Source organism: Dermacentor andersoni, chromosome 1, assembly GCF_023375885.2.
Source record: "Dermacentor andersoni chromosome 1, qqDerAnde1_hic_scaffold, whole genome shotgun sequence".
Taxonomy (NCBI): domain Eukaryota; kingdom Metazoa; phylum Arthropoda; class Arachnida; order Ixodida; family Ixodidae; genus Dermacentor; species Dermacentor andersoni.
Genome location: NC_092814.1, coordinates 98,404,513 through 98,430,717, shown reverse-complemented (window position 1 = coordinate 98,430,717; position 26,205 = coordinate 98,404,513). Strand labels below are relative to the sequence as shown.

Here is a 26,205-nt window from a genome sequence, read left to right as displayed (position 1 = left end):
TCGCTGCGAAATCGCAGCCCTTAACAGTCGCAGGAGATTTCAACGCTCCCCACCCGGCTTGGGGTTATGTAACACGAACAAAGAAAGGGGCCAACCTAGTTGCAGCGAGTACAGACTTAAACCTAACGCTGGTGTCAGACCCACGTTTCCCCACGAGGCTGGGAAACTCGGTCGCCAGAGACACGACGCCTGATCTCAGCTTCACTAGAAATGCGGTGGCCACGTGGTCCAACTTACAGGAAAACTTGGCGAGCGACCACTACATAATAGAACTCAGGACGGAAATAATAGCAGCTCCTCCCAAAACCTATATATACACATACTGGGACCTCTTTAGGAAAATAAGAGGTGAAGATGAGGCAGTATACGACACGTTCAGTGAACTGCTTGTACAGATTCAGATGGATGTCGAGAAGGCCACCAAGGAAATAGTTACAGATTTTGATGCCCCAGGGATGTACGCAAGGTTAGCGCACCTCCTGGAAGCCAAACGCTCTCTTCTCGAGAGATGGAAGACACAAAGGCTCAATCGCAGGCTACGGAAAAAGATCGCGGAGCTCAATAAACTCATTGAGGAGCATTGCTCCGAACTTAATAAACAGCAATGGAGAGACGCCTGCTCGGCAGCGGATGGAAAAATGCGCAAAGGAGGCAAATGGACCCTCTTCAAACATCTCTTAGACGATGGACAATCCAAATGTAATCAGAGACTAGTCATAGACCGATTAATTAATAGGAAAAAATGGAAGGCATCTCAGAGGCCTCCATATTTCGGAAACTAGCGAACAAATACCTTCCAATTGGCCAAAGCCCAGGTTCTCCTCTCCCTCAGTATGAGGGCGCGCCTTCCCCAGATCTGGACGTCCCCTTCTCGGAAGCTGAGATCAGGGAAGTGCTGCACAATTTAAACGGGAGGTCTGCCCCAGGCCCCGACGGAGTTACAAACTGGCTCTTAAGAAATTTGGACGACAAAGCAATTCAAGCTTTAGTGAGGGAGATAAATGAGGTATGGGAGGAGGGCGTTGTACCGGAGAGTTGGAAGAAGGCCACAATGGTCCTAATCCCCAAGCCAGGTAAATCACCCAGCTTGGAGAACCTCCGTCCTATCTCCCTTACTTCTTGCATTAGCAAAGTAGCGGAACATGCAGTGCATAACAGGATATCGAGACATATCGAGCGGAACGAACTATTCCCGTATAATATGGTTGGTTTCAGGCCCTTGCTTTCAACGCAGGATGTCATGCTCCTGCTCAAAACACAGATATTTGACTGTCAAAGCAAAGATGTAAAAGGGGTCCTCGCACTGGATCTATCCAAGGCATTCGATACAATTGCACATGACTATATCCTTCAGGAGATATCGGCCTTGAACTTAGGAGTTAAATTCTTCTCCTTCGTTGCATCCTTCCTCGAGAGCAGGACGGCGGCCATAAAGTTGAGGCAATCAGTCTCGGAATATTTCACACTCGGAAAAAGGGGTACTCCCCAAGGGGCAGTTATCTCACCCCTTCTGTTTAATATAGCAATGCGCAAGTTGTCGGAAAGCCTTGCAGCAATTCCTTACGTAGGTCATGCATTATATGCTGACGATATTACAATCTGGTGTCCTGGAAGATCGGAGGCTACGGTCGAACAGGAGGCTCTGGATGTTACAGAGTCTTTCTTGGAAGGTATGGGACTGGCACTCTCGCCTGGAAAGTCGGAACCCCTGCTGTACAGACAGGCTAGACGAGGTGCTAGGGGACTCACCCCACTCGATCAGGTGCCCATTAGCGTTCGTACCAGAGATGGGCACACCATCCCGAGAGTAGTCTCTATCAAAATACTAGGGCGTTCAATAAACTCAAAGGGATGCAACGCTAAGATTATAGCCCAACTCACTACGAAAAATGAGAACATTATTAGATTAATTATGAGAGTGTCCAACAAGAAAGGCGGCATAGGCGAGGATATGCTCCTTAGGGCTCACCAGGCTTTCCTCATCAACCATGTCATTTACATAGTCGCGGCCCTCAAATGGACGAAAACGGAAATGGATAAATTAGACACGCTTATGCGCAAACGTATCAAAAGGGTGATCGGCGTGCCAATCACGGCTAGCACAGAGAAACTCATGACATTTGGAGTACACAACACAACTTCGGAATTAATAGAAGCACAAAGATCAGCACAAATTATTAGATTATAAAACTCCAAAGCAGGCAGAAGACTTCTGGATGCGGCAGGCCTCCGTCCTTGCTTCAATCAGGGAAATACCACGCAACTCGATATTCAAACAAGGAACTCCTTTATTGTAGACCCTTTTCCAAGAAATGTCCACCCCCAACACAATAAAGGTCGAAGGTTGGCGAGGGCTAGAACTTTCTTAAAGAACATATCCGGAACAGAGACCTTTGTTGACGCGGCGCGACACGCCGGTGCAAACAAGTTCTCCGTAGCCATAGTCAATGACAGGGGAGAACTCCTCTCGGCAGCCTCGCTGAAGACCTCCTCGGTCGATGTGGCGGAACAAGCTGCTATAGCTCTCGCATTACTGGACTCAAAACGCACTACGGTGTACACGGACTCCCGAGCAGCCGTTAGAGCGTTCGCATCGGGATTGATAGCCAAAGAAGCAGCCAGGATTCTAAACGGCAAACACCCCTCTGACATTGTTCACCACATAGTCTGGTTCCCAGCTCACATGGGAGCAGACGTATTACCAGGTCACCTGAACCCCAATGAGATAGCCCACGACCGTGCGCGAGGTTTCGTATGCCGCGACGGGATGGTGTCTCGGGTGAGTTCGGGAGAGCTCGCCGACAGTGATCCGCTAGTTACTTTTCATGAAATCACCTCTCATTACAGAGGGAATAGGCAGAGTTTTCCTTTCCCCCATCATAAGCTCAACAGGCCACAAGCTAGCACGCTCCGCATGCTCCAGACGGGGTCCTACCCCTCTAGGGGCTTTCTGAACATGCTCCACACGGACATTGACCCACTCTGCCCAGATTGTGGCACTGAATTTAGCTCATTAAATCACATGCTCTGGCAGTGCCCTGTGTTACAGGATTTTAACAGAGAAGAAGACTGGACGAAGGCCATCACAGACCCGAGACAGGACGTCCAGCTCCTGGCTGTCCAGAGAGCCCGTGAACGAGCGGAGAGGCGTGGCCTCTCTGTTCCGACATGGGACAAGCCAACGGCTCGGTAGGGACCTACAAGCCCCCGCTTAGCTCCTCAGGACCCCAATAAAGTCTTTTACTACTACTACTACTACTACTACTACTACTACTACTACTACTACTACTACTACTACTACTACTACTACTATGAGAAAGCCTTGATGGCTCGTTTCTTTGATATTATGTACGGCCAAGGTCAGATTAACACGTTTTCACTCAACAGCCTGTTGTTAATTGGCGCTAACGAATTCTGAGGTCAATGCCTGCCGTTCACGGCGGTTATATTTGGGACAGGCAACAAGTATGTGTTCCACTGTCTCAGGTCTGGGGAATCTGCGCGTGAAATAAATATTGTCGCGTAAAGGCGACACCTAGTCTAAGTCTATGCAGGAGGGTAGCGTGGCTACGTTGGATGCCACACAGCATCCGAAATTTCCTACGGGAATCGAGCATATCAATACGTTTGTGACGACTTTCTTGTTATGCCCAATGTCGTGCTGTCGCTTTCTGCATAGCCTAAATGAGAAAAGAATTGGTCTGATCTTGAGAATGGGATGTCGACAAGTATGCCATAATTTAAGGCCATAACTTGTTTGAGTAAGCTAAGTTTGAGTTACGTATATAAGCTGTATGCTGCTATACAGGTTTTCACTTTTCCACCATGTGGCCAATACCCCTCGATTCGAACATGAGCAGCATTCGAGGTCTGTCTAAAAAGTAACGGGAGTGGTATCATATACCAGACGGCAAAACACAAGGTGCCCCCTTTAGGAAGCCGCACAATACTTGTGCATCAAGCACACACATAAAATGTCGAACGTGCCAAGAGGCCACTCGTACTGCGCACAGGTGCACCGAAATGAGTGATGCCACGGCAGCTGTGCTAGCTGTAGGGATTAAAACACACATAAGAGCCCACGGTACTAAGAATGCGGCTACTCTGCCACAGAGAGCACGTGCACTTAGCGCTTAGTATTGCGATAACGGTCATGGTAGAGCGGTAGCACTATGCTAAAACCCTCAGCTTCAAATGAGCAATGCGCTGAGCATGCCATCAATAGTTTATTGAACAAAACATCTTCAGCTTTTCTTTCTCTATCTCTTTCCCTTACTCCATCAACTCCCTCTTAGACGATGGCAAAAACAGCAACCAGCAGAAAAAAAAGAAAGTAAAAGAAGAAAGAAAAGGGGGGGGGGGGGGTGCTTAACATCTCGGTGCACTCTTCACGAGACATTGGTGGCATGGACGCTGCGAGTCCACTCAAAGCAATGTTCATCTTTTAGCTCATGACAGACGGTACTACTGCCTAGCAAGCCACTAAAGTCCGTAGGGTCCACAATAACAACCACCTAACGCGTGTCTCGCCACAGCATGCATTTCCTCGAGGGATTCATGTTTGACCCGACGGGGCACCTGAATGTCTCTTGGAACTGCCGGTTGTTCCACAAGGGTACGTTTGTCAAGAAAGCCGCCACTGTGCTGTCCGTAGTGTTGTCCGCTGATGACTCCTCGCAAAAGCTGAGTGCGTAGTATACAAAGAAGAGATGGAAGTTGCTGTAAGTCTGGAATGTCTCGAAGCGCACGTCGAGGCGTTTCTCTTCCTGAAACAGGTCCATGGCAGGCTTGATAGCGGCAGTGTACTGGAGCAGCTCAAGCGCCCCCAGTTTCCGCACGCCGTACTGCTGGAAACATAGCTGACTCACTGCAAGAAAAGAGCTCGACATGTCTGGCCACCAGACACGGCTGGCGACGGCTCCTACGTTGCCTCCGCTGGCCACGTTGTTCATCAGCAGCTGAAGCAAGCACCGCACAATCCGCACGCCGGAGTTGGACAGCTGTAGGCTTTGGTCGGCGTCGTAGGTAAATAGCGTGAAATTGAACAACAAAACTGGAACGTACACTGTATTACCGTCAAAGGTGCAGTCGTGGTCGAACGCCGATCCCTGCCAACGATCAGCTTCGTCCCGGCGCAAGTTCTCGGTGAAGCTATGACTGTGTAAAGTGTAAAAAGAACGCAGGCTCTGACCACGGACGACGCGTGGTAGGGCAGTCACGTAGCTTTCAAGCTTTTCGTGGTTGTTCAGCCAGTTAGGTCGGAAGAGACGAAAACGAGTGCTGTTGAGTAAGGTCTGGGCTCGCGCTCGTGAATCACGGTCGAGTATTGCAAGCTTGGAGAGGCTTCGGACAAGCTGAAGGCGTAGCGATTCCAACAGCCGTTGCACCATGTCGAAAGCAAAATGTGTCTTGAAGGCAAGTTTACTGGCGTGTAAGAACAAGTCGGGCAATGCACGCTCTGCCGACCGCAGGCAGAGCTTCCAGCGAGGCAACGAAGGCCTGGGCCTACCGTAGAGATGGTGAACGAGCGTGTGGACTAAGGGTCTGCCCGATGAAGGTGCATATGCAGCCACTTCAATCATGAGGCGAGTGCCGAGATAATTCATGACGATATACTGCTCTGTATTGCGCAACAAGGTGATGAGTGCATCGAAGAAAGTAGGTGACTGAATGAGCAACTCTGTGTGCCCACCGGAATAAAGGGAGGAGTCACTGTTAAGGAATAATTCGACTAAGAAAGTGGATAGCTCCGGCTGCGTCTTCAGAGGCTTTATGCGACGGGTCGACAGTCCTACCAAGACGGTGTAGCTGTACACGAGCATTTCAAGGCGCGACGCAAACGCAGCCACTTCGAGCGAGTACACTGTGGGATTCCGCTGCTTTTTTAGGGCAGTTATGCAAGCGAATGCTGTTCTGTTGTAGAACTGCGTTACCTGTGACTGATCGCTGCCCTTTGGTGCCATCATAGTGGGCAGGCCAGCGCTCAAGATGCCCGCGTCGCCTTTTGTCGGGTGCGCAGTTGCCCGCATACTGAGCAGGGCCTCAGCACCAGTCATCTTCAGTACCCTTGCGGCAATCTTCCACAGCGAAGTACTGTTGCGAGGCGTAGAGCTAAAGGGAAAACCCTCAAGGCTGACCAGCCAGAGCAGCTCCAGCATCGGATTCCAGTCGTCCAGGTCCAGCTGGCGTGTGTTCATGCACTCATAAAAGAGTGCCTTGAGTGGAGCCAGTTTCTCAGGAAAACTACTGCGCTGTAGGAGTCCGTGCACGCTCTGTTCCAGTTGGTGATTTAGCTCGTCTGAGGCTGCCACCGCCGTGTCAGTTTTGGCGGCATCACCGCCACCCTTCCAGCGACTGCACACGAAACGATGAAAATCTTCGCAGGGATCCAAATCCCAAGACAAGAGCCCTTTGAGATAAGTGCCATCACGCTTGCATGCTGGCGTTGAACAAGTGTCGTAATCCTCCTTGACTGCGTCTTGACCGAGGAAGCTTTCGTTTTTAGCAACCAGCAATGACCTGGACACGCGTGCCGTAATAGACTGCGGCTGCGTTGTGAAGACTTTGCTATGCAAAAGCGGTGCTACGACGCTCGCCATTAAAGCCAAAGCAACAAGAAGAACACCAGGGCACACTACTGCATTTTTCTTTAGAATAACTATGCGTTTGAAAGGCTGCTGCTGTTCCACCGCTGGTGATTCACTCAATGGTGTAGCGCTGGTTGCTTGTTTTTCGGAGTCGGGAGGAATGTAGTCTTGGCTTCCAGGTTGAGCGGGCACTTGCGCTTGCTGTAGGCTTTTACTTTTCCTAGGGGCTGCGCGGGATGCACTAAGTCCCGAAGCCTTAAGCATCTTAAGCAAGTGCCTGCCGTCTCGAGTGCTCCCAGCGGGAAACGAACGCTCCAGGAGAGTGAACTTCGATCCCTTAGAATATCGCGTGTGGTCATAACTCAGTGACCGCATACCGTTTTGGTTTACCTCTTGTGGAACCCTGTTACGGCTGCTAGGAGGCCGTAAGTTCTTGCACAAACCACCTTTGCGCATTTCATGGTATATGTATGTTCTAACAGGAGGTAAATTAACATCGCATTCACCCATCAGCGGCGACAAATGTTCGATTGCCTTCCGCAATGGCTGAAGTCCTTTTAGGCTGTTCTCTGAGCAGTCTCCAAACGCTCGATTTTCTTGTTTTTCAGGAACAGACATGTAACAGGCACGATTAACATGAACCGTTTCCAAGTTGTTACTCCTCAATTGTCGAGAGGAGAAAATAGGGGCTGTGCTTTCAGAATCGGCAAAATTCTGCACAGTACCATCAGTTGATGAGTGAGTACCACATTTTGTTGAGGTACCGGTGTCGCATTTCGACAAACTTGTGGTCACGGCAAATCCACTTTTCTCTATTTTCACAGCAGGGACATCTAAAACAACACTTTGCGTGCCGTGACTCATAGGTGGTGACGCGCCGCGGTCAGTTATTTCGATCCACGCATCTTGAACATGTCGCCCCACAACATGCCCGCTTAGGGAAACAGAAAAAACTTCCAGTGGATTCGCTAGACGCAAGTCCACGCTTTCCGTTCGATCCCCAGAGGAATTCATAGAACGAACAAGGTAGTCTGCCTCCCCTTCACCACTGCTGTTCCAGGTAGGTATTTTAACTCTAACGTCTGGAGCGGACGCCCTCGAGTAGGCAATGCCATCTTCATAACATCGATTGGTGCGCGGTTTGCGATGCTCTGATACCGGCTCGTAACCAGGATCAACATCAAAGGTACTGACAACTTGCGCTGCGGCATCAGGGAAATCCGGCAGCCCGCATCCATACGAGCCAACTTTCTTCTCCTGTGATGTGCTGATTTTACCTGCCAGTGGTGCCGCCAGTCTCGAAGAACGAGGCCTCAACTCACTTGGCAGCGCCGAATGCTTGCCGTTTTGCTTTCCGGCAGCAATGAAAGACATGGTAGAACCAGATTGGATCTCGTAATTCGACGTCCTCCTGCGCTGCTTGCATGACCAGCGAACGTCGCGCTCGGCAGCGCCAGCGTCTCGAGACTCGTCGCCGGGTAGACTGCGGTTGCTTGCGAAATCGTCGGACTCATTGTTTGCTGGCCGCGTGCTCTTGAAGCTCACCTTAGAGCGGTCGCAGAGAACTTTTCCGCGAGATGCGGACCGAAGAAGTAGAGCCTCTTCCTCCGGTGTGTCTTTTGCATGGTCATCGTCGCGCGCCACTCGTTTCTGGCTCTCCTCTCCTTGTTGACGGCAAGTAAAATGACTCCGCAGGCTCTCGTCCTCGATGAGGCCCGCCAGCACACCAGCGGCAGAAGTATTGCCCGTAGTAAGTCGGCGGACAACGCGTGGTCTGTGCAGCACGCTCGTGTCGTCCAAAAACAGTCTACGACGCACCTTATCCAGCTTATAAAGCCGCGACATTGCCTCAATGTTAATGTGAAGTGATAGTACGGCAGCACGAGCAGCGACGCACTGACCGTTTTCTTCTAATTCTTCTACAGGTAGGAAACAAGTTAAAAAGAAAGAAGAAAACTACACCGTTTTATCTACCAAACCTACTGGGAGTGCATACGCAATCACGTAACTGTTTCTTTTTTCCTCAGTAGCCATTCTGTACAACTTGAATGATACTATTCAAATATCTATATCGATTACTTGTTTTCTGGTGAATGCAGCCGTGTATTAAGTAATATGACGAATTCAAAGAGTATATCCCATTAGTATTATATAAATCACGTACAATTAAGGAGCGGGAAGCTTATGCCGTGTATCGCACTTACAGTCCCTGCTTCCTCGTCAGTGTCATTTTGCCCTTCTACATGAGCTGCAACAGCCTGCCGACAAATACATACTGTTGCGCATGCAGCGTAGAAGACAACAATAACATAAAAAAAGATGTCACACTTTCGCCCGAAAGGCGAAGCATCGATTGCGATAGCAAATTAGCAGACAGCCATACGAAGTAAGGATAGTATCTTTATCGGCCGTATCAACTTATAAACATTCGCTTGCTAACTAGATTAACAAGCATGGTGTCAGCGCGCACAGCAAACACGAACACATGACACTCGATGACCGCGGACGCTCGCTGACACTCGCTGTCAAAACGCTGGCGTGAGGAACCGCAGCCGCAGCGAGCGAGGTGATCTTCGTGCTGTCTATCGCTTCAACGCAAAGTGAGCGCCGAGAACACAGCACCAGCTGCCGCCGGTGTCGGACGCCGCCTCCCTCCCTTCCCTACCCCCGGCGCCTCGCAACTTCGGGTGCCTCGCGCGCCACGGGAGACGGCGCGCTTCCTCTCCGCTTCCGTCCCTGTCGCGCGGGCGAGACTGCGCCACGATCATCTAAACGATCATCGTCTCCCCTCGCATGCCTTCACTCACACATACAGCGCAGGGCGCGCGGCGACGGTTATTACCCTTGGACTTTATAGGGAACCTCACGGCGACGGCGAAGGCAGAAGTGCGCGTGGAGTGTCCATATAATTGCTACACTCTAAAAGAAGTTTACACCCATTGGGTCGTATCTTGCCACACAACAATCGTTATCTGTCTTGCCCGCATTTCCTTTCTTTAACGCTGCGAGCCCGGTACTTCCCAGTAACCACGGAAGAAGGAAACTAAGGAGAGGCCCTGGCGTCACTCTTTGTGAAGCTAAAGTGAAGCCGGAAGTTGGCGTTGCTCATGGCGTTGCTCCGCCTATCGGGCCAGCTCTCCTCTCTTGTTTACATTTCTCGCGAAACCACGCCGCACTTCGCGCAACCGTGCTGCTCGGACCCGCGCGCTCCGCAGCAATACTAAGCAATCGTTAGCATGTTAGCATAATTCCGCGAAAGAGGGCAACATTTCCCGCGGTTATTCCTTCGTCTGTAGCCATTGCCGTGGCGCGGTACGTTGCGTACAGAGTTACATGCACGTTCATTTCACGGACTTTAGTTCCTCCTGTCCCACCTGGCCACAGCTACATCCAATAGAGCACGGTCCAGATAACGCAGCGCAACAAAACACGGAGACCAACGCAAACCTGCCCGCACGGCGCCTTTGCCACGGTACGAAACCTACGGAGCAACACGTGTGAGCGCACAGAACCACAACAAAGCCGCCATTGTGGCCCGAAAGACGTGGCCGCTACAGCAAAGAAATAAAAAAAAAAACAGCAAAAAAGAGAACCTAGTACGTCATTTCCTCCACACTTTTCTCCTAGCGCGCGGAGGGGGTAGGGCCTCTCCTCAGTTTCCTTCCTCCATGCCAGTAACGAACGGCATGCGCGTTATCAGCATAACATAGCACTGCCGACAGGAAAATAGCGGGCGCGGCGTTATCAAGAAAGGAAACTCAAGCAAGGCAGATGGCGATTATCGTTGTGTGGCAGATATACACCCAAAAGGGTGTAAACTTTTTTTAGAGTGTATCGCAATAAAATGTGCATATAGTGACGCGTTTATAGTCCGACGTTTTCGGCGCGCGGGCGAGCGTCGCCTGCGGCCAGTCACGCTACGGCGCTTGCGCGGCGCCAGCCGAATTGCGCGTGACGTCGGCTGCTCTCTTCGGAGCATGCGCAGAATGATCCCCAACCCGCGCTCCGCTTTGAATGGCGGTCTGCGACCGTCGACGATACAGCGTGGGCGCCTTTTTAAGCTCGCCCGTTCCTGCGACGAGCGTCGGCGTTGTTATACCTCGTAACCGAGCGAAAGATGAAAGCAGGAGGGTGAATCTCCGCATGGCTGCCATTGGCTGTTTTCGAGCAGACGCTCTTTCGACGCTAGCGCCAAGGTCCCCTTCAGTTACGGCCCTAACCAATGGGCGACGCAGAAGCAAAATGGCGGCGCACACGATTGTTTACGTTGTCATGGCAACAGGAATATCAGCTGCGCGGCGCCTCCTCTTCCAAACGTTTTTCTTTTCTTTGTTTTTATTATCCCGACCCGCTCCGCTCACTTTCACCCTTTCCCCCATGCCGCGCGCGCTGCTTACTTTTTTTTTTTTACCTGTACGCGGCGCGTTTTTTTTTTTTTTAATCGCGCGCGTGCTACGCCGCCCCACGCGCCAGTGCGCAAGCAATGCGCGCGCTACGCAGCGCATTGGCATTGCTTGCGAGCTGGCGCGTGGTGCGCCGTGGGCTACGCGTTGGCACGCACGCAGTCTTGCCCATACTTATATTATACCAGCATGTGCCGGGACATAAAAAAAAAATTCCACTTCCAACACCAGAGATGTTTAGTCTCGCTTTATTGACTTTGTTTCCGAAAACAGATTTTTCTTATAACGTGGTGGTGATACACGCTCAAAAAATGAGCAAAAGTGAAAGGTGCATGGCTATACAAGAGTACTAAACACAAAAGTTCACAGACGGTGAAATAACAAAAGAAAGCGCTAGAAAACGCGAAGGCCGTTTCATGTACACACACGTAAAAAAAAAAAAATTTATATAACGCCCTCAACACTGAAATTTCTACCACCACCACCCAAATGCAGTCGAGCTTCTGATATATGCACTAAGATATTGCACAAAATTGGACGACATGTATGACATAGTCATGACAACTATAAGAAGGGAGAACTCACTGGTAATGGCAAAAACAATGACACGCAAAATACCTAAAAGATAGAATAAAATGCTAACATTGTTTGATTGAGTCATAGACCAGGTGACAATGAGGAGGAACATCTATTTGTCAGCTTTCTCTACCGGGAAGAGGCAAGTGTAGCACAATCAAGACGCAACAACGTCCGGAGCCTCATGGAGCACACACATGGACAGGGCTGGGTTCGTGTACATGCGCTCTGATGTCCTTGGGTCTGAGCGCTCACCTGTTGTCTTTAGGCACCCGGAACAACCTTGCAGGGCTTGTTTTTGGGGTATTTGTGTACCACTGCACGATGCACGAGTGGTACGAGTCGTGAAACGGGTGAAACATCGCGGAGCACAAGCACACAGCTACCGAGGACCACGAAACTGACGAAACTACCCACGCCGGTCAACGCACAGCAGCGCACGCTTCGCGGTAAGAGCAGATAACGAAGCATGAAACGTCATGCAGCGGGCTGAGCTGGCGCCGGGCCGGCGGGGCCAGTGGGGGGAAACTCCCCGCTTTCGGTGGCAGTAAGATCCCTTGATAATTTGAAAGTAACGACACTCTTTGAACTCTGCCGCCGCCGCGCGACCTCCTCGCCTCCTCCTCGCCCCTTGCGTGTTCCCCCGCGGTAACCAGTTTCGCCCCCGTTTTTCTGTACGACGATTGGTCTCCCTGCCGTTGCCCTTGGAAACGCGCGGATCTTGAGTATTGCTTGTATTTTTCTTTTTCGTTCGCGCCATTTTCCTCCTGAGCACGGCTGGCTCGGCACTTTAGCTCGGTGTAGCGAACGTTGTACGCCGTGTTTCCTGCTCTATGTGCTAGCGCTATGCCGGGCTGTTGCGCATATAACTGCAGCAAGAAGCCTGAAGATGGTTATGCCGTTTATGTGATACCACAAGGAAAGCGTGACGGCTTGCGCAGGAAGCAGTGGCTGCATGACATTGGCCGAAAGAACTTTGTTCCGACAAAGAACAGCGTTGTTTGCGAGCTGAGGCGTCTTTCTTATAGCTCGTAGCAATGCATACCGTAATGCTGCATTTTTTTTTTTCATTCTTCGGGCCTGCTCACCAGCGCTTTTGCGGTTGTCCTCAGTATGCTTAATATTCCCCTCGCACGTCGCTAACTGTTGTTATTCAGTCGGAAGTGCAGCATTATAGATTCTGCTTTGCACCTTGAAAAACATAGTGGCAAGCATACCCGTGGTATTGCTGGTGATGAGCGTTAGCTAGTCAACATTGAGTTTTTTGTTAAGTTTTAATGCGAAAGCCTTTAGATCTCTATGTTTCAAGGTCGCGTTGTAAACTGGAAGTATCACGTGACCCAAGCAAGGCCAGAGGTGACCCAAATCATGTCCACCCCTGTATAAGAGAATGATTACCCAAGTTAATCAATGAATCATTAGTGATTGACATAAGGTGGATTAGGGAGGATTAATGTGGATTAGAGTGTATTAAAGAAGATTAAGGTGGATTAGAGTGCCTTAAGGATTAAGACGCATGAATAATGATTAAGGTGGGTGGAGGAGGATTAAGGCGGATTAAAGTGAAGGGTTGATGAAAGGGTATTAAGACCGATTAGGGTGCATGAACTAGGATTAGGGTGGATAAAGTAAGATTAAGGTCGATTAATGTGGATTCAGGTGAATTAGGGTTGCTAAAGGAGGTTTAAGGCGGATTATGATGGATTAGTGTAGATTAAGGTGTATTAGCGACCATGGAGCTGGATTATGTTTGATAGAGGTGGATTAGGGTGTATTAAGGTAGATTGGGACTATTAAACAGGATTAAGGTGGATGGAGGATTATGATGGATTAGGATTGATAAAGGAGGGTTAAGACCGTATATGATAGGCTAAGGTGCATTAGGGGCGATGTAGGTTGATTACGTTGTATTAAGGTGGATTGAGAGTATTAAGCTGGATTAAGGTGGATGAAGGAGCATTAAGGTGGAATAGGGTGGACTAAGGTGAATTAGGGTTCATTGAGTATTAAGACCGATTAGTCTACCATAATCCTCCTAATGCACATTAATCCACAGAATCCACATTCATTCACCTTAATCCTCCTTCATTCACTTTAATCCACCATAATCCACGAGAGTCCTCTTTATGCACCTAATCCACCTTCATCGACCTTAACCTACTCTAATCCTCCTTAATGCACTTTAATCCTCCTTAATCAACCCTACTGCTTCCTCATTCACTTTAATCCACCATAATCGACTATAATCGTCCTTAATTCACCTTAATCCACATTCATCTACCTTAGTCCACCCTAATCCTCCTTAGTCCACCCTTATCCTCCTTCATTCACTTTAATTCACTTTAGCCCACCATAATCCTCCTTAATGCACCTTAATCATTCTTAATCCACCGTCATCCTTCATGCACTTTAATCCACCCTAATCCACTATAATCGTCTTTAATGCACCTGAGCGCACTTTCATCCACCTTGATCCAACCTTGTCCTCCTTTATGCACCTTAATCCACTTTCATCAACTTTAATCCACCTTAACCCTCCTTAATACACCCGAATTCATCTTAATACAATCACTAATCAATCATTACTTTGCTAATCATTAATCACCTTCTAAGCGCGGCTGCACGTGCTTTGGTTCACTTCCCGCCTTGCTTCGGTCAGGTGATATTTTCTATAGCTCACAACGGGACCTTGAAACAGAGGTCTAAGGCTTTCGCTTAATAAGCCACACACAAAGGGATGTGTCGCAAGCAATACTAGATCAGACGCGCGAAGTAAAGCATCTGATCATGCGGCAGAAAAATTGTCTGGAGAACTCGCCCCAAAGCTCCTTTTACATCGGTATACCCCGTTCATACGGCTTTAAGAAAAAACCAACCTCCTCATAAACGTTGCCTCCAGCATTATCGATGCTGTTATTAGCATTTCTCAAAATTTGCAACCCCAGTGGGGCGCGCAACTGGCCCAAAATAACACGCCTCCATAGAATCCTGGGGCCCGTCCGCGGGAGCCCAGGAGGAAAAGCGCGCCGTGCGCAGCCGGCGGGCGAGGAGAATCGAGGAGGAAAGCGCCGTGAGGAGGAGAGTGTCGCTACTTTCAAATTATCAAGGGGCTTTAGGTAGCAGAGGTAAGTGGCGCCATCTCTGTATTGGGCGAACCCGAAAATCCGTTTCCCTTGCGTGGCCTCGTAGATCGTCGCGCGCACGCGCGTCGATCCAGGTGATCCAGGTGGCCGAGCCCCTTCCCCCCCACTCCTCTCCAATCACCCTCCCTCGTTACTCCCTCGCAACCACCTCACCTTTGACTGTCTCCGCGCGCACGTCGTGCGGCCGGTTTTCCTGAAAATTCATTTTCAGGAAAACTAAATGATTTGCAACCATACAATTCGGCACAGATAAACAGAGTGCAAAAGAGAGCATATATTCTAAGATCAGTGGACATCAAAAAATCACCGGAGTTGCCCTTTAACCTCTTTACTACTGAAAAAAAAAATTGTAGGCAAGAAACAAAAACATTTTCAACATTACATTTGAAATCGTTTAAGTGCAGAAAAAATCGTGAGATTTTCAAACAATACATATGTGTCCACAAATGTGGACATTAGTTGGGAGCATGGTAAAAATTAAAAAATCTATTACCCTAGCAGGCACAAGGAAACATTGCATTTTATGCACAATTAAACTCTGGACTTTGCAATCTTTGTTCCTGCATCGCATTGCATCTTCAATTCTACAAAATTATGGGAAGTGATCAAAACCATTTTCTCGGATCGCCGTCAGGCAGCTAGGCTGGTTTGGTCTCGAGCTGCTGGTCTACTTTCGTACCTTTATTCCCTGGTACCATTTCGATTTGGGTTACATCTGGTTGATGTTTCGGCTACATCCTGCTTGAAAGCTAGGAGAGACCGCACCTCTTTGATGTAAATGTAAGCTGTTGCGTCGTGACGGTATTCAACCCACGCATTGCAAACACCAGTGTCGAGAACATGTGTGAGCATCCTAACGGCCCATTTTTTTGTGTTGACCTTCGTCCTAGTATGTGAAATATACCTGTCGATGAGGTCCATTCCCCTCATCAATTGATTATATTCCAATACACATCCGAGGTGTGGTACTAACATTTTTTTTTTTTTTTACTTTCCTTCGACCAGCACTTTTATGAAGACACAGGGTCTGTTCCAACAGCACTGGAAAAGGAATCTACGCCTTTGTTTCCATTTGACCAGACACACATTCTGTTCACACAAACGGGGGAGGTCGATTCTCCATGGATAACTTTGCTATTCATTGCGAAGATTTACAGCATCAATCCTCACTGCAGCTTGGATTTACTCTCCCAGGCATGAAATTTTTCTCTTGAAGCAAGCAATCAAAAATCCTCAATGCAGTAAAATATAGATTCGTGAAAATATGTGGATGATGCGCAGTTGTCTCCACAAGCTGTATTAAAACTCCTCAGCCTGTCTTTCATGTCGTCAGCGAGGACTGTACTTTTACCAGTGTATATAAAAAAAAAATCAAGTACTAACCCATCTGCGGAGGTTGAAACAAAATCCGTGAGATAACAAGCTGCGAAACATGAAAAAAGACGCACCAAATCTACACACCCACAAGTTATGTCCACAAATGGGGCACCGAGCGCTCTACGTTCACAACTTAATTCTGTCCACAAATGTGGACGCGCTTTGAACACGCCTGACAAATGCGATTTTTGGCTTTCAGTGCGTTGGAACTTTGTTGAGTGATTCACAAAGGGCAGTGCCATAAGTTTTACCCGCTGTATTCCATATACAAGGCATATTAATTGCGAAAATTGTAAAAGCTTACGCGTTGGTCGCCGTGCGCTGCGAGAGTTGTTTTACATCAGCCGCTGAAGGTGACTTGTGCCGTCCTCTTTTGGAGCATGAGTAACGCACACTGTGTGAATGCGCGAGTTTGAATGACACTACAGTGGCTAATGACATTGAACCGTTTCTAGATCCATGATAATAAAAGGTGACTCATACCAATACGGACTCCTAACATAGCAGTGTGGAGTAAGTTTACAAGAAGCCAACAAACGCTGACGCCAAGGACAACATAAGAGAAATTACTTGTGTTAATAAATGAAATAAAGAAATGATAAATTAATGGAAATGAAAGTGGATGAAAAAACAACTTGCCGCAGGTGGGGAACGATCCCACAACCTTCACATTTCGCGTGTGATGCCTTGGTGTCAGTGTTTGTAGGCTTCTTGTAATATGACTAATAAAAATCGGGCCCCTCGGTTGACCCCCTTTCTTCTCGTTCAGTGCGGAGTAAGGGAACATGTGTCTCTGAGTAAAGGAGAGAGAAGGAAAGGCTAGGAAGGCTGGGAAGGCTTAGGAGTAAAGATCAACGGCTAATACTTCAACAACCTTCGGTTTGCCGATGACATTGTTCTATTCAGCAACAATGCAGACGAGTTACAACAAATGATTGAGGGCCTTAACAGAGAGTGTAAGAGTGGTGTTAACGACTAATATGCAGAAGACAAAGATAATCATGCATAGCCGGCCAAGGCAACAAGAGTTCAGGATCACCAGTCAGCCTCTATAGAGTCTGTGAAGGAATACATTTACCTAGGTCAATTACTGACAGGGAACCCTTACAATGAGAAGGAAATTCACAGAATAAAAATGGGTTGGATTGCATACGGCAGACATCGTGAGCTCCTGAGTGGAACCTTACCATTATCATTAAAAAGGAAGGTGTACAATCAGTGCATTTTACCGGTGCTTACATATGGGGCAGAAACTTGGAGACTGAGAAAGAAGCTTGAGAACAAGTTAAGGACCGCGCAAAGAGCGATGGAACGAAGAATACTAGGCATAACTTTAAGAGACAGAAATAGAGCGGTTTGGATCAGAGAGCAAACGGGTATAGACAATATTCTAATAGACATTAAGAAAAAAAAAATGGCACTGGGCAGGTCTATAATGCGCAGGCTAGATAAACGTTGGACCACTAGGGTGACAGAATGGGTACCAAGAGAAGGGAAGCGCAGTAGAGGACGGCAGAAGACTAGATGGTGCGACGAAATTAAGAAATTTGTGGGTGCTAGTTGGAATCTGTTGGCACTGGACAGGGGTAATTGGTGATCGCAGGGAGAGGCCGTCGTCCTGCAGTGGACATGAATAGGCTGATGATGATGATGGTGATGATGAAGGAAAGGCTCCCTCTTTGCTGCCGCGCTGATGGCCCCGCTTATTTAAACGACCTTCTACTCTCTGAAGGGGTAAATTTAAGGCGGGGAGGAAGCGATTAGCTCGCTTCCACTAATGCTGCGGTTGCGTTAGCCAGTTTCACGCCTAACAAAAGATAGAAGTGAAGGGTGCTTTGCTTGCCGCGGACAGCGATGGCCACCACAGCGACTTAAAAAATTCCACGTGCCAAAATATCGTTGTCGAGAGAGGTGGAAGAGAGGGAGGGGCGATCGCCCAATGCCCCCCCCCCTGTATCCGCCACTGAGCTTTACTGGGGGCTCTTATCTAAATACATGGGAAAGGAGAAATTGCTTTTCTCGGCAACCACTGCACCAAATTTGACGAGTTTTGTTGCATTTAAAAGAAAATGTTAAAATCTAGCGACTGTTGCAAGTGAATTTTTTATTTAGAATGGCGATGTTTTTATAAAAGTTGTTGAAAATTCCAAAATTTCAGATTAGGCATAAATACACATTAATAGACTACTCTTTCAAGAACGACTTGTTTGGGCAATTGTTTTTTGACTTAAGACACAAGTGGAATTGGTTAAATCCAGATGTCACGAACACCAAAACATTGTCCACTTTCACTGCCAAGTTAGAAACTACAACTAACTTGTAGTACCATAGCCATTACTGCATGCAACACTATCATTTGAACGCTAGTTTTGTCTGCATAGATTCCTGCACTTATACAATCTATTTCCTTATCCTAATATTTGCTGGCAATAGGGGGTCAAATGTGTCTCGATTTTCTTGGTGCAAGAGATTGCTTGTGCTACTGCACGTCACTTTGTTCTTGTACTACCACTTGTTTGCTTCTTTATTCCATTCCCATTTTTGTAACAGATTGCAATCCCCATGTGTGGTTGTGGTTTGCTTTCTTTATTTCTCAGTATTATTTTGTGCTGTTTGCACATTGAGCATGATTGATATGACATTGATTCTCTTTGCTTGGCAAGCTGCTTGTCTTGCTTAGCAAACTGGTTGTAATCTTTCCTCGGTTGTTGCGCTTCATTTTGTGTGTGTAGCATGCATGTTTTCGAAATATTCATTTTGATCTGTGTGTGTGATCTTTGCTTTAAATGCTCTGTCTAGAAGTTTCCTATCTTTTTTCCTTTCTTAATTTTTGTTGTTCTTTGTTGTATGTAGAATGCAGTTGATTGTACACTGTTAAAATTTATTACAATGTTGATGTCCTTTGCTTGAATAACTTGAATAACCACCGCCATGGAAAGGCGGTGGTCCTGGATTCGAGTCCCGAACCAGGACGAATTTTTGTTCAACTGCAAAGCTTTTCTTTCGAGGAACCCGCATGGGTTTCCTTTGTAGCAATTGCTACGACTGGATGGATGTCTGATTTTCTCTTTATTAATAACTGCTTAGAGCATCTTTATTGCTGTAATCCTACCCTGGTAGATGTGCTTCATTGTTCTTGTGCGTACATGCGTGTGTGCACAGTGCACATGCTTTCAAAATGTCGATTATGTTTTCTTTAATACAGGATTATCCCTTTGTAATGCGCACCTGCCATGCTCTCAAATGAGAGTGGCAGTGTTAAAAATAAATAAATAACACTTAATTACAGAGGCAAGTAGAAGATTAAAATTGCATTCATTGCTAAATTGCACGTCTGTGCAAAATTTCAGTGCTAACAAGCCGTCACTCCATGTGGACGGTACTGGCAATGCAGCGATGCACTGGGTTCAAGAAATTATTCTGTGCATGTCCAAGATTACATTTATCTTTACTGGCAAATTTTCAGCTGTTGGTCTGCCTCTCCATAACACTGCCAGCAACATTATTCTGCATTGAGATTGCTTCTCTATTATTTTGCCACTCCATATGAATTTTAGTCTCCATGGTAAACAAGATTGATTCATGCAGATACCCGGCTATACTGGGCTTTATACTATTGAAGCTGTTGATTTCCTGGCAAGTTCTACACATTCAGTTGAGTCAATTCCATACTTGATCTTACAAGCAGTCAAAAGATTTAATCAAATTCTTCAAAGCCCAAACCTTGCGCCCCTTCTTGCATCAGTACATTATCAGCACCTTGCGTATTCGTGGAATGTTTATTTTTGCTCATTCTGGCAAAGCAAACTACTAATTCATAGTGCCCTTAAAGGTGTAGAATTAACATGCACAAATCTTTATTTAAAAAACTGCTGGCTCTCCCGTAATCGAGTGTAGTTGTAAGCATGAAATAGCCACCGGCAAAGCAGATTTGTTGGAGATGATACTAGCCACAATCTTAAAATAGGTGTAGTTCATGTTCACCATGGCACGCCCCACCACACCACACCATGCCATACTGCGCACTGGTCCAGATGGACGCTGCCCAGTTAGAGGAAGAAAACTGGCTGAAGGCAGCACGACAGGCAGTGAAAGACGCCAGGGAGACAGAGTACACTGCCCAGCTAGAAGACGAAAAGCACCTGAAGGTGGCACCACGCAAAACCCGCGCCAAGGAACTCACACACCACTGGTCTTCAAAATACCGCAGCCAACCCTGTCTCAGTGCCAAAAGATGACAATGAAGTATACGGTGCCCTGTATCTGCCGTTTGAACGTCGCTATTCGAAATGACAAATAAAGCTTCAGCGTACTAGAAGTTACAGCTTGAGTGATATTGTGAACAAACACTAGGAAGAACTCGGAAGCAAGTTTTTCTGTAACTTGTGTGGGCAGTAACTAGTGTATGTAATGCAGTCCTGTATAAAGGGTTGGGGGCCAGAGCCCACATTTTCTTATGTTTTGACTGGTTCCCGGATGATCTTGTTTTGTTCTCACACCTTGCCCGGATGTTCTCATTTGAGTACCTGGATAACAGCTCTGGCTTTTGGCTCAAGGTCACTGACAATGGGAGCTAAAAGTATTTCATGCTTAAAAGCTGGTGTGCGTACACATTGTGAAACTTCTATGACTCACATCATGGAATATCTGGACAACTCTCTCCTATGGTGCTTCTCATCTGAGAGAGGAGCTATTTGGAAATACCCTTCGATCAAATGGGAGTAAGCTTTTTCCCACTCTATGGCTTTCATTTGGTGCAAACAGCCCGAGTCGCACTCGAAAAAAAAATATGCCTCTCTCCATGACTATTTTTTGCCACCAGAAAGCTTATATGTTTAATTTTTTTCACATTTCCTCTTTTTGTATTGAGTGCTTTGCATCGCTCAAAACCAAATTTCACCTGCTCCAAAACACAAATTTTGAACGAAGTCACTAAGTGCACATTCAGTGATACTGAGAAGAAAGGAACCATGAATTGCAGTTCCTTTCTTGTTCTTTGTTTTTTAGGGTTGTTGAGTTTCAACTTGGTTCATATGTTTTTGTATCAGAGCTTGGGCAATCCTTCCTTACGAGTATGTGCCATAGTTTTCAGGAAAAGCCGCAGCCTTGCGGTGAAACATAAGTATAGCATAGCAAGAGGTTAACTGGCCACAGAGTGAGAGGGCGCATACACTTATTAAAATGTGTAAAGAATACAGCGCAGATGAAACATGTGATGAACAATTATTGAGTACATGAAAGACTAGCTGAATTCCCTTAGTGTAGCGTGTATTTATTCCAAATCATTTGCAAATACCATAGAGTATGTATCACCACTATTTACAAACTGTGAAAAACAGTCTTATTCGATGCATAAAAACATTATTAGTATCAGCAATATATTTTTGTCCATAAGTCTAAAGGTGGGAAGCTGTCCATTCTGCTCACTCTAGAATGTCATTCTTGGCAGGTTGTGCAATCGTTTGACCTCGGTGACCTGAAATTACAGAAGTGTACAATCAGGTTCGTTGAAATTTTGTTTCTCAGCCTAATTCGATCACATGCATAAGTCTGTGCGAGTGTAAATACACATTGAGAAGTCGTAACTAAAGGGAGGGGAGGAGTATATAGGTAGCTAAAATCAGTACTCATAGAACGAGCGACAGGAGGAATTACAGGAAACAGCTCCTCTCTTGACAGGTGTGCGTGGGAACAAAGCACACATGCTGCCACTATCCCCAGTGCCCTTGAACAAGAGCTCCCACATGGGTTCACAACAAACAAGAGAACATTAAAGCAACAACTGGGGCACTCCTGTTGGCATGGATGAAGTTTTTTTGCTTCCTCCATGCACATTGGAAATCGGTGGTTGCGCACTGGCAGCGCATGTGGATGTGCGCTTCAAGCCCTTTAATGGCTTTAGTCGTTGGTGGTACTTGACCTGGTCGATAGAAAACGTCATGGAGGGGCTTTACTTTTTCCATAGCCTTGGTTGCTAGGTGTAGCCGATGATAGAAAGCCAGGGCAGTGCATGCAGTGTAAACAAAGCCCTTTTCGCAAGCTTTGGCACCACATATGCAAATATTTGGCTTAGCTACACGGTAATAAGTTCTATGTTGCTTCTTGTTGATGTTATAATTCAATAAGGACTGAAAGCAAGAGTGTTGGCGCCAGGCTTCATTTTTTGTGGGGGCCTGCTTGGCTGTCATTAGCCATGGCCTCCTAAGTGGTGCATGCTGGCAGGTTTTGCTCTGGCCTGCCCATTTGCACTGAAAAAGTGCAAGTTCATTGGTGGGCGTGGCCAGCTCCTTCTTCCCATTGCAGCGCTTGCGACTGAGTGCTTTTCATGTGCCGGGGAGGCTTTTGGCCACTCCGGTGCTGTTGCTGTGGTTTGGATGAGGAGAGAAAAAAAATGCTTTTGCGTTGCTATGTCATCCCTTACTGATTCAGAAATGACGGCTGACGATCTACGAGGAGAAAAATGCATCCTAAGGCATATTGCTCAATTTTTTTTTTCTACCCACATACTCCCACTACATTCACATCAGTATGTAGAAGTGGAATATTTCTGCAAGAGTTCGTCGTGTACCGGAAACACACTATACGTCGCAATTTGCGGGTTATATTTACATTTACCTTGTGAGCTGGCTTGAAAGCTTTGAACGAGTTGCCTACTGCTGTCGGCGCTTGCTTTCGTCTGTGCATTTTGGCATCATGATAGGGCTTGAAGCAAGACGTAGCATGATCCCTTCACAGAAACCTTCTGCAGTCACTAGTGTACTTAGATATAGGTGCACGTTAGAGAATCCCGGGTGGTTAAAATGAATCTGGAGCCGTCCCACTATGGAGTGCCTTAATTATATTGTGTTTTTGACATGTACACCCAAGTTTTTTTTTCCTTTCTTTTCTTTTTTCCGCAATTGCCACAGTAACGTTTTGTCGTACTAAGTCACCAATTGTAATAGGGCTCACTTCGCCATTTCGTTCTAAAATTTTGAACCCTGTTTCCTGACAGGAACCAGTGTTGCACGTATGATATGTATCAGCTCACAAAAGAAGGCATTCAAAATTATTATATGAAAGTACAGAAAGAAACATTGTATGCTTGTCTATGAATAAGTATACCAGTACGAAGGCAAATACTCGAGGGGAAGTGTCACTGAAATGTGCAAGCACACAAACATTTGTCTTAGCTAAGGAGCAGCAAACTTCAATAATATTTTTTTTTCTTGCGGAATAAAGAAAATCTGTGTGTTCTGGAATAATGAAATTACTTGTTTATTAGTACATGTAGTTGCTGGCCAAGCAGACATTACCATAACTAAAAATAGTAATGACTAAAATATGAATAACACTGAACACAAAAATACTGCATAGTAGCTTTCCTGCATGTCTGCTTACGGCATGTTTATTTTATTTTTTTGTAATATATTTATCTATGAATATGTTATGTGGCCTTCAGGAAAGCATTGGGTAAAGGGGGAATACAGTTACAACATAAAATAAACATTATTCAACAAGAAAAAATAAAAAAAGCATCAGTTAATAAAAACATTATTCACACAAAGCAATAGCACATAACATCAAAGAACAGGAAAAGATATGCATGGGGAGATACTAGCAAATATTATACGAACATTACTGCACTACAAAGAAGGCGTACAAATGCAAACATTGCCATATCAATTGCTGAATCACCGCAAAAAGAAATCAAACGAAAGGAAGAAAGAAAGAAAGAAATCAAAACTAAACAGACAACAGTACAAATCTGCCAACTAGGATAAGCTACCAGTTGACAGACCATGGATGGTGTATGAACATACATATGATTAGTTTAGAAAAATAAGCTAATAAACATATGTGCAGACTATAGATACAAAAAAATTTATGGATAGGGATATAAAAAGGTGCAGGAAAAAATAAAGGCACAAAAGGATTAAGTGGATGAGGCGGCAGAATGTTCGAGGCAGAGCTGAAAATACCTTTTCACAATGTGAAAAGAGAGGCAATGTGCACATTGAGATCTGATGCAATGTGCTTTCTACCGCCACCTGCATAAGCACCAGAGCCCTTGGCTAATGGCACCACCTCTGGGCAGCTGGGCACGCGCACTCCATTATACTTTCTTGCTGGGGAGCACACCGAATGGGATGGGCGGAGCAAAATGTGCCTTGGAGGCTATGCTTTAGCATACAGGCTTTAAACAAAATTAAGGATGTGTCTTACCACAGCAATTTTCTGTAGGCTGATTAACTTCACTTATGTGTCCTCTATTACATATTAAAAATTTTGACGACACTGAGATAAAATGTATAAGTGTAAACAAAACAATGTTCCAATATATAAGGCTGTGCAATCTAGGCTACAAACCTTTAAAATGCGCTTACACCACAGCAGACACGCACTTCATGTGGCTGTTACTACAGCACTGTTGGGATCACATGGTACACACCATAGTGAAGCATTTTTTTGCAACTTCTCACAAAATGTGAGTACTGTGTAGCTCGCATGAGTTTATGAAACTTAAACTTGGCATGCATACTTCATGCAAAATACAAACAAGGACAGCAAATTTTTTCCCTAATAAAGGTTTGTTGGTTCAATAATCATTTGGTCTTCTTCGTGCATTCGAAAATTCGACATTAAAATAGTTCAGCCACATTTCTCTACCTCTAACCCGAGATCTTAGTGTATAAACATTACTACACTTGGCACTAATCATATGATAGGATGAAATGTACAAGAATCTAGGCAACTTGATGTATTGTTGTAATGAGCTGTGGATAGCAAGAACAAAGACAGAAGCAAATTGTCCTTTCTCTTTGGTTTTTGCTCTACAACCAGACGTAACAACGAAATTGAAAAGGCTTTCATTTTCTCGCTCACTTTGTCTCATGGAAAAATGGAGCTGCAGCCTGTATGCAACCTTACCAGAGGTAGTCTCATATGTGATGTGAAGTAAACAATAAAACAAGAAAGACAACACTAACACATCTGCGTATGCAAACCTCTGTTAAGTCATTGCATTTTGCAATAATGGTTGCCAGACTGCCAAGGCTACAGCTGCTAGTATACGTCTGCCTTCACAGTGCAGGTCTGATTGGTCTGCTAGCTTAGCTTCGCCTGAAACTATGATCACCACTTAAGAAGCCACAGTTACTTCAGCAAAAGGTGCAGCAACAAGTATTTTGTGCCAAGAGAAAGATATGCAGAGGATGTCCTGCCAAAAATTAATAACATTCTCAGAAGCATCTGTAAAACAAAGGCCCTCCTTCTTGCCCAAAGAACCATACGAAGAGAACAAATAGAGGGGTGTTTGTTTTCCTGTATCTTTTTTTTTTACCTTTAACTAATGCACTTTTCATCCACATCGTCACAGGTGTGTTGGCACGGTTACAGATGCTCGATGCACTGACGAAATACTGTTGGACACATGGCCAGGGTGGTCTGCACATGCACACATGAATTGTAATGAAGATCTAGTGCTAGCAGTAGGAACCTTATTACTCATTCGGCATCTACACGTGCATACATGAATCAGAATGAAGATCTAGTGTTGGCAATAAGAATCTGTATTACTCATCCAGTTTGAAAAGTTTTTTCAGCAGCCATTATCCAACTTCATCACTGATATATGCGCCCCTAAAGTAATGCCTTCTTTACACTTGAGTTAAACACAACCATTGATTGATTGCCTGTTTATGTTTAACGGCCTAAAGCAGCACATCGGCTATGACAGACACTGTGCTGAGGGTATCTAGATTAATTTTGACCATCTGGGGCACTTTAATGTGCACTGAAAGCACAGTACACAAGCGTTCTTGTATTCTACCCCTATTGGAATGCAGCCACTATGACCATAAATCAAACCCATGACCACTTGCTCAGAATGTCATAGCCATCGGGCCAGCACAGTGCACATCAGTTACACATATGCCTAGCACCACAACATCATCCAGTCAAGCTGCAAGTAGTACGGTTAGCTTCGAGGTCAAGCCAGTGATGTCACTGCTCCCACAAGCCAATAACAATGCGTGAAACTGTGCTCTGTTAATCAGACCATCTTCAACTCTGTATATGAGATATCCCCAAACAGGATATCTTTCTATTAATGAGTGCTACTCATAAATAGTATAAAAA

General features: G+C 46.1%; 1 protein-coding gene across 4 annotated transcripts in view; it reads right to left on the bottom strand.

The window, feature by feature from the left end:
* Positions 1–11,222: 11,222 nt before the first annotated feature.
* Positions 11,223–26,205, bottom strand: part of LOC126543290 (uncharacterized) — a 98,840-nt gene continuing 83,857 nt past the window's right edge. For all 4 annotated transcript variants that reach the window (XM_055061827.2, XM_055061826.2, XM_055061828.2 and 1 more), the window contains 2 exons: positions 25,409–25,512; positions 11,223–21,562 (listed from right to left, as the gene is read on the bottom strand). In XM_055061827.2, coding sequence (XP_054917802.1) covers positions 25,459–25,512 — 54 coding nt within the window. In that variant the 3' untranslated portion in view covers positions 11,223–21,562; positions 25,409–25,458. The remainder of the gene's footprint in view (positions 21,563–25,408; positions 25,513–26,205) is intronic.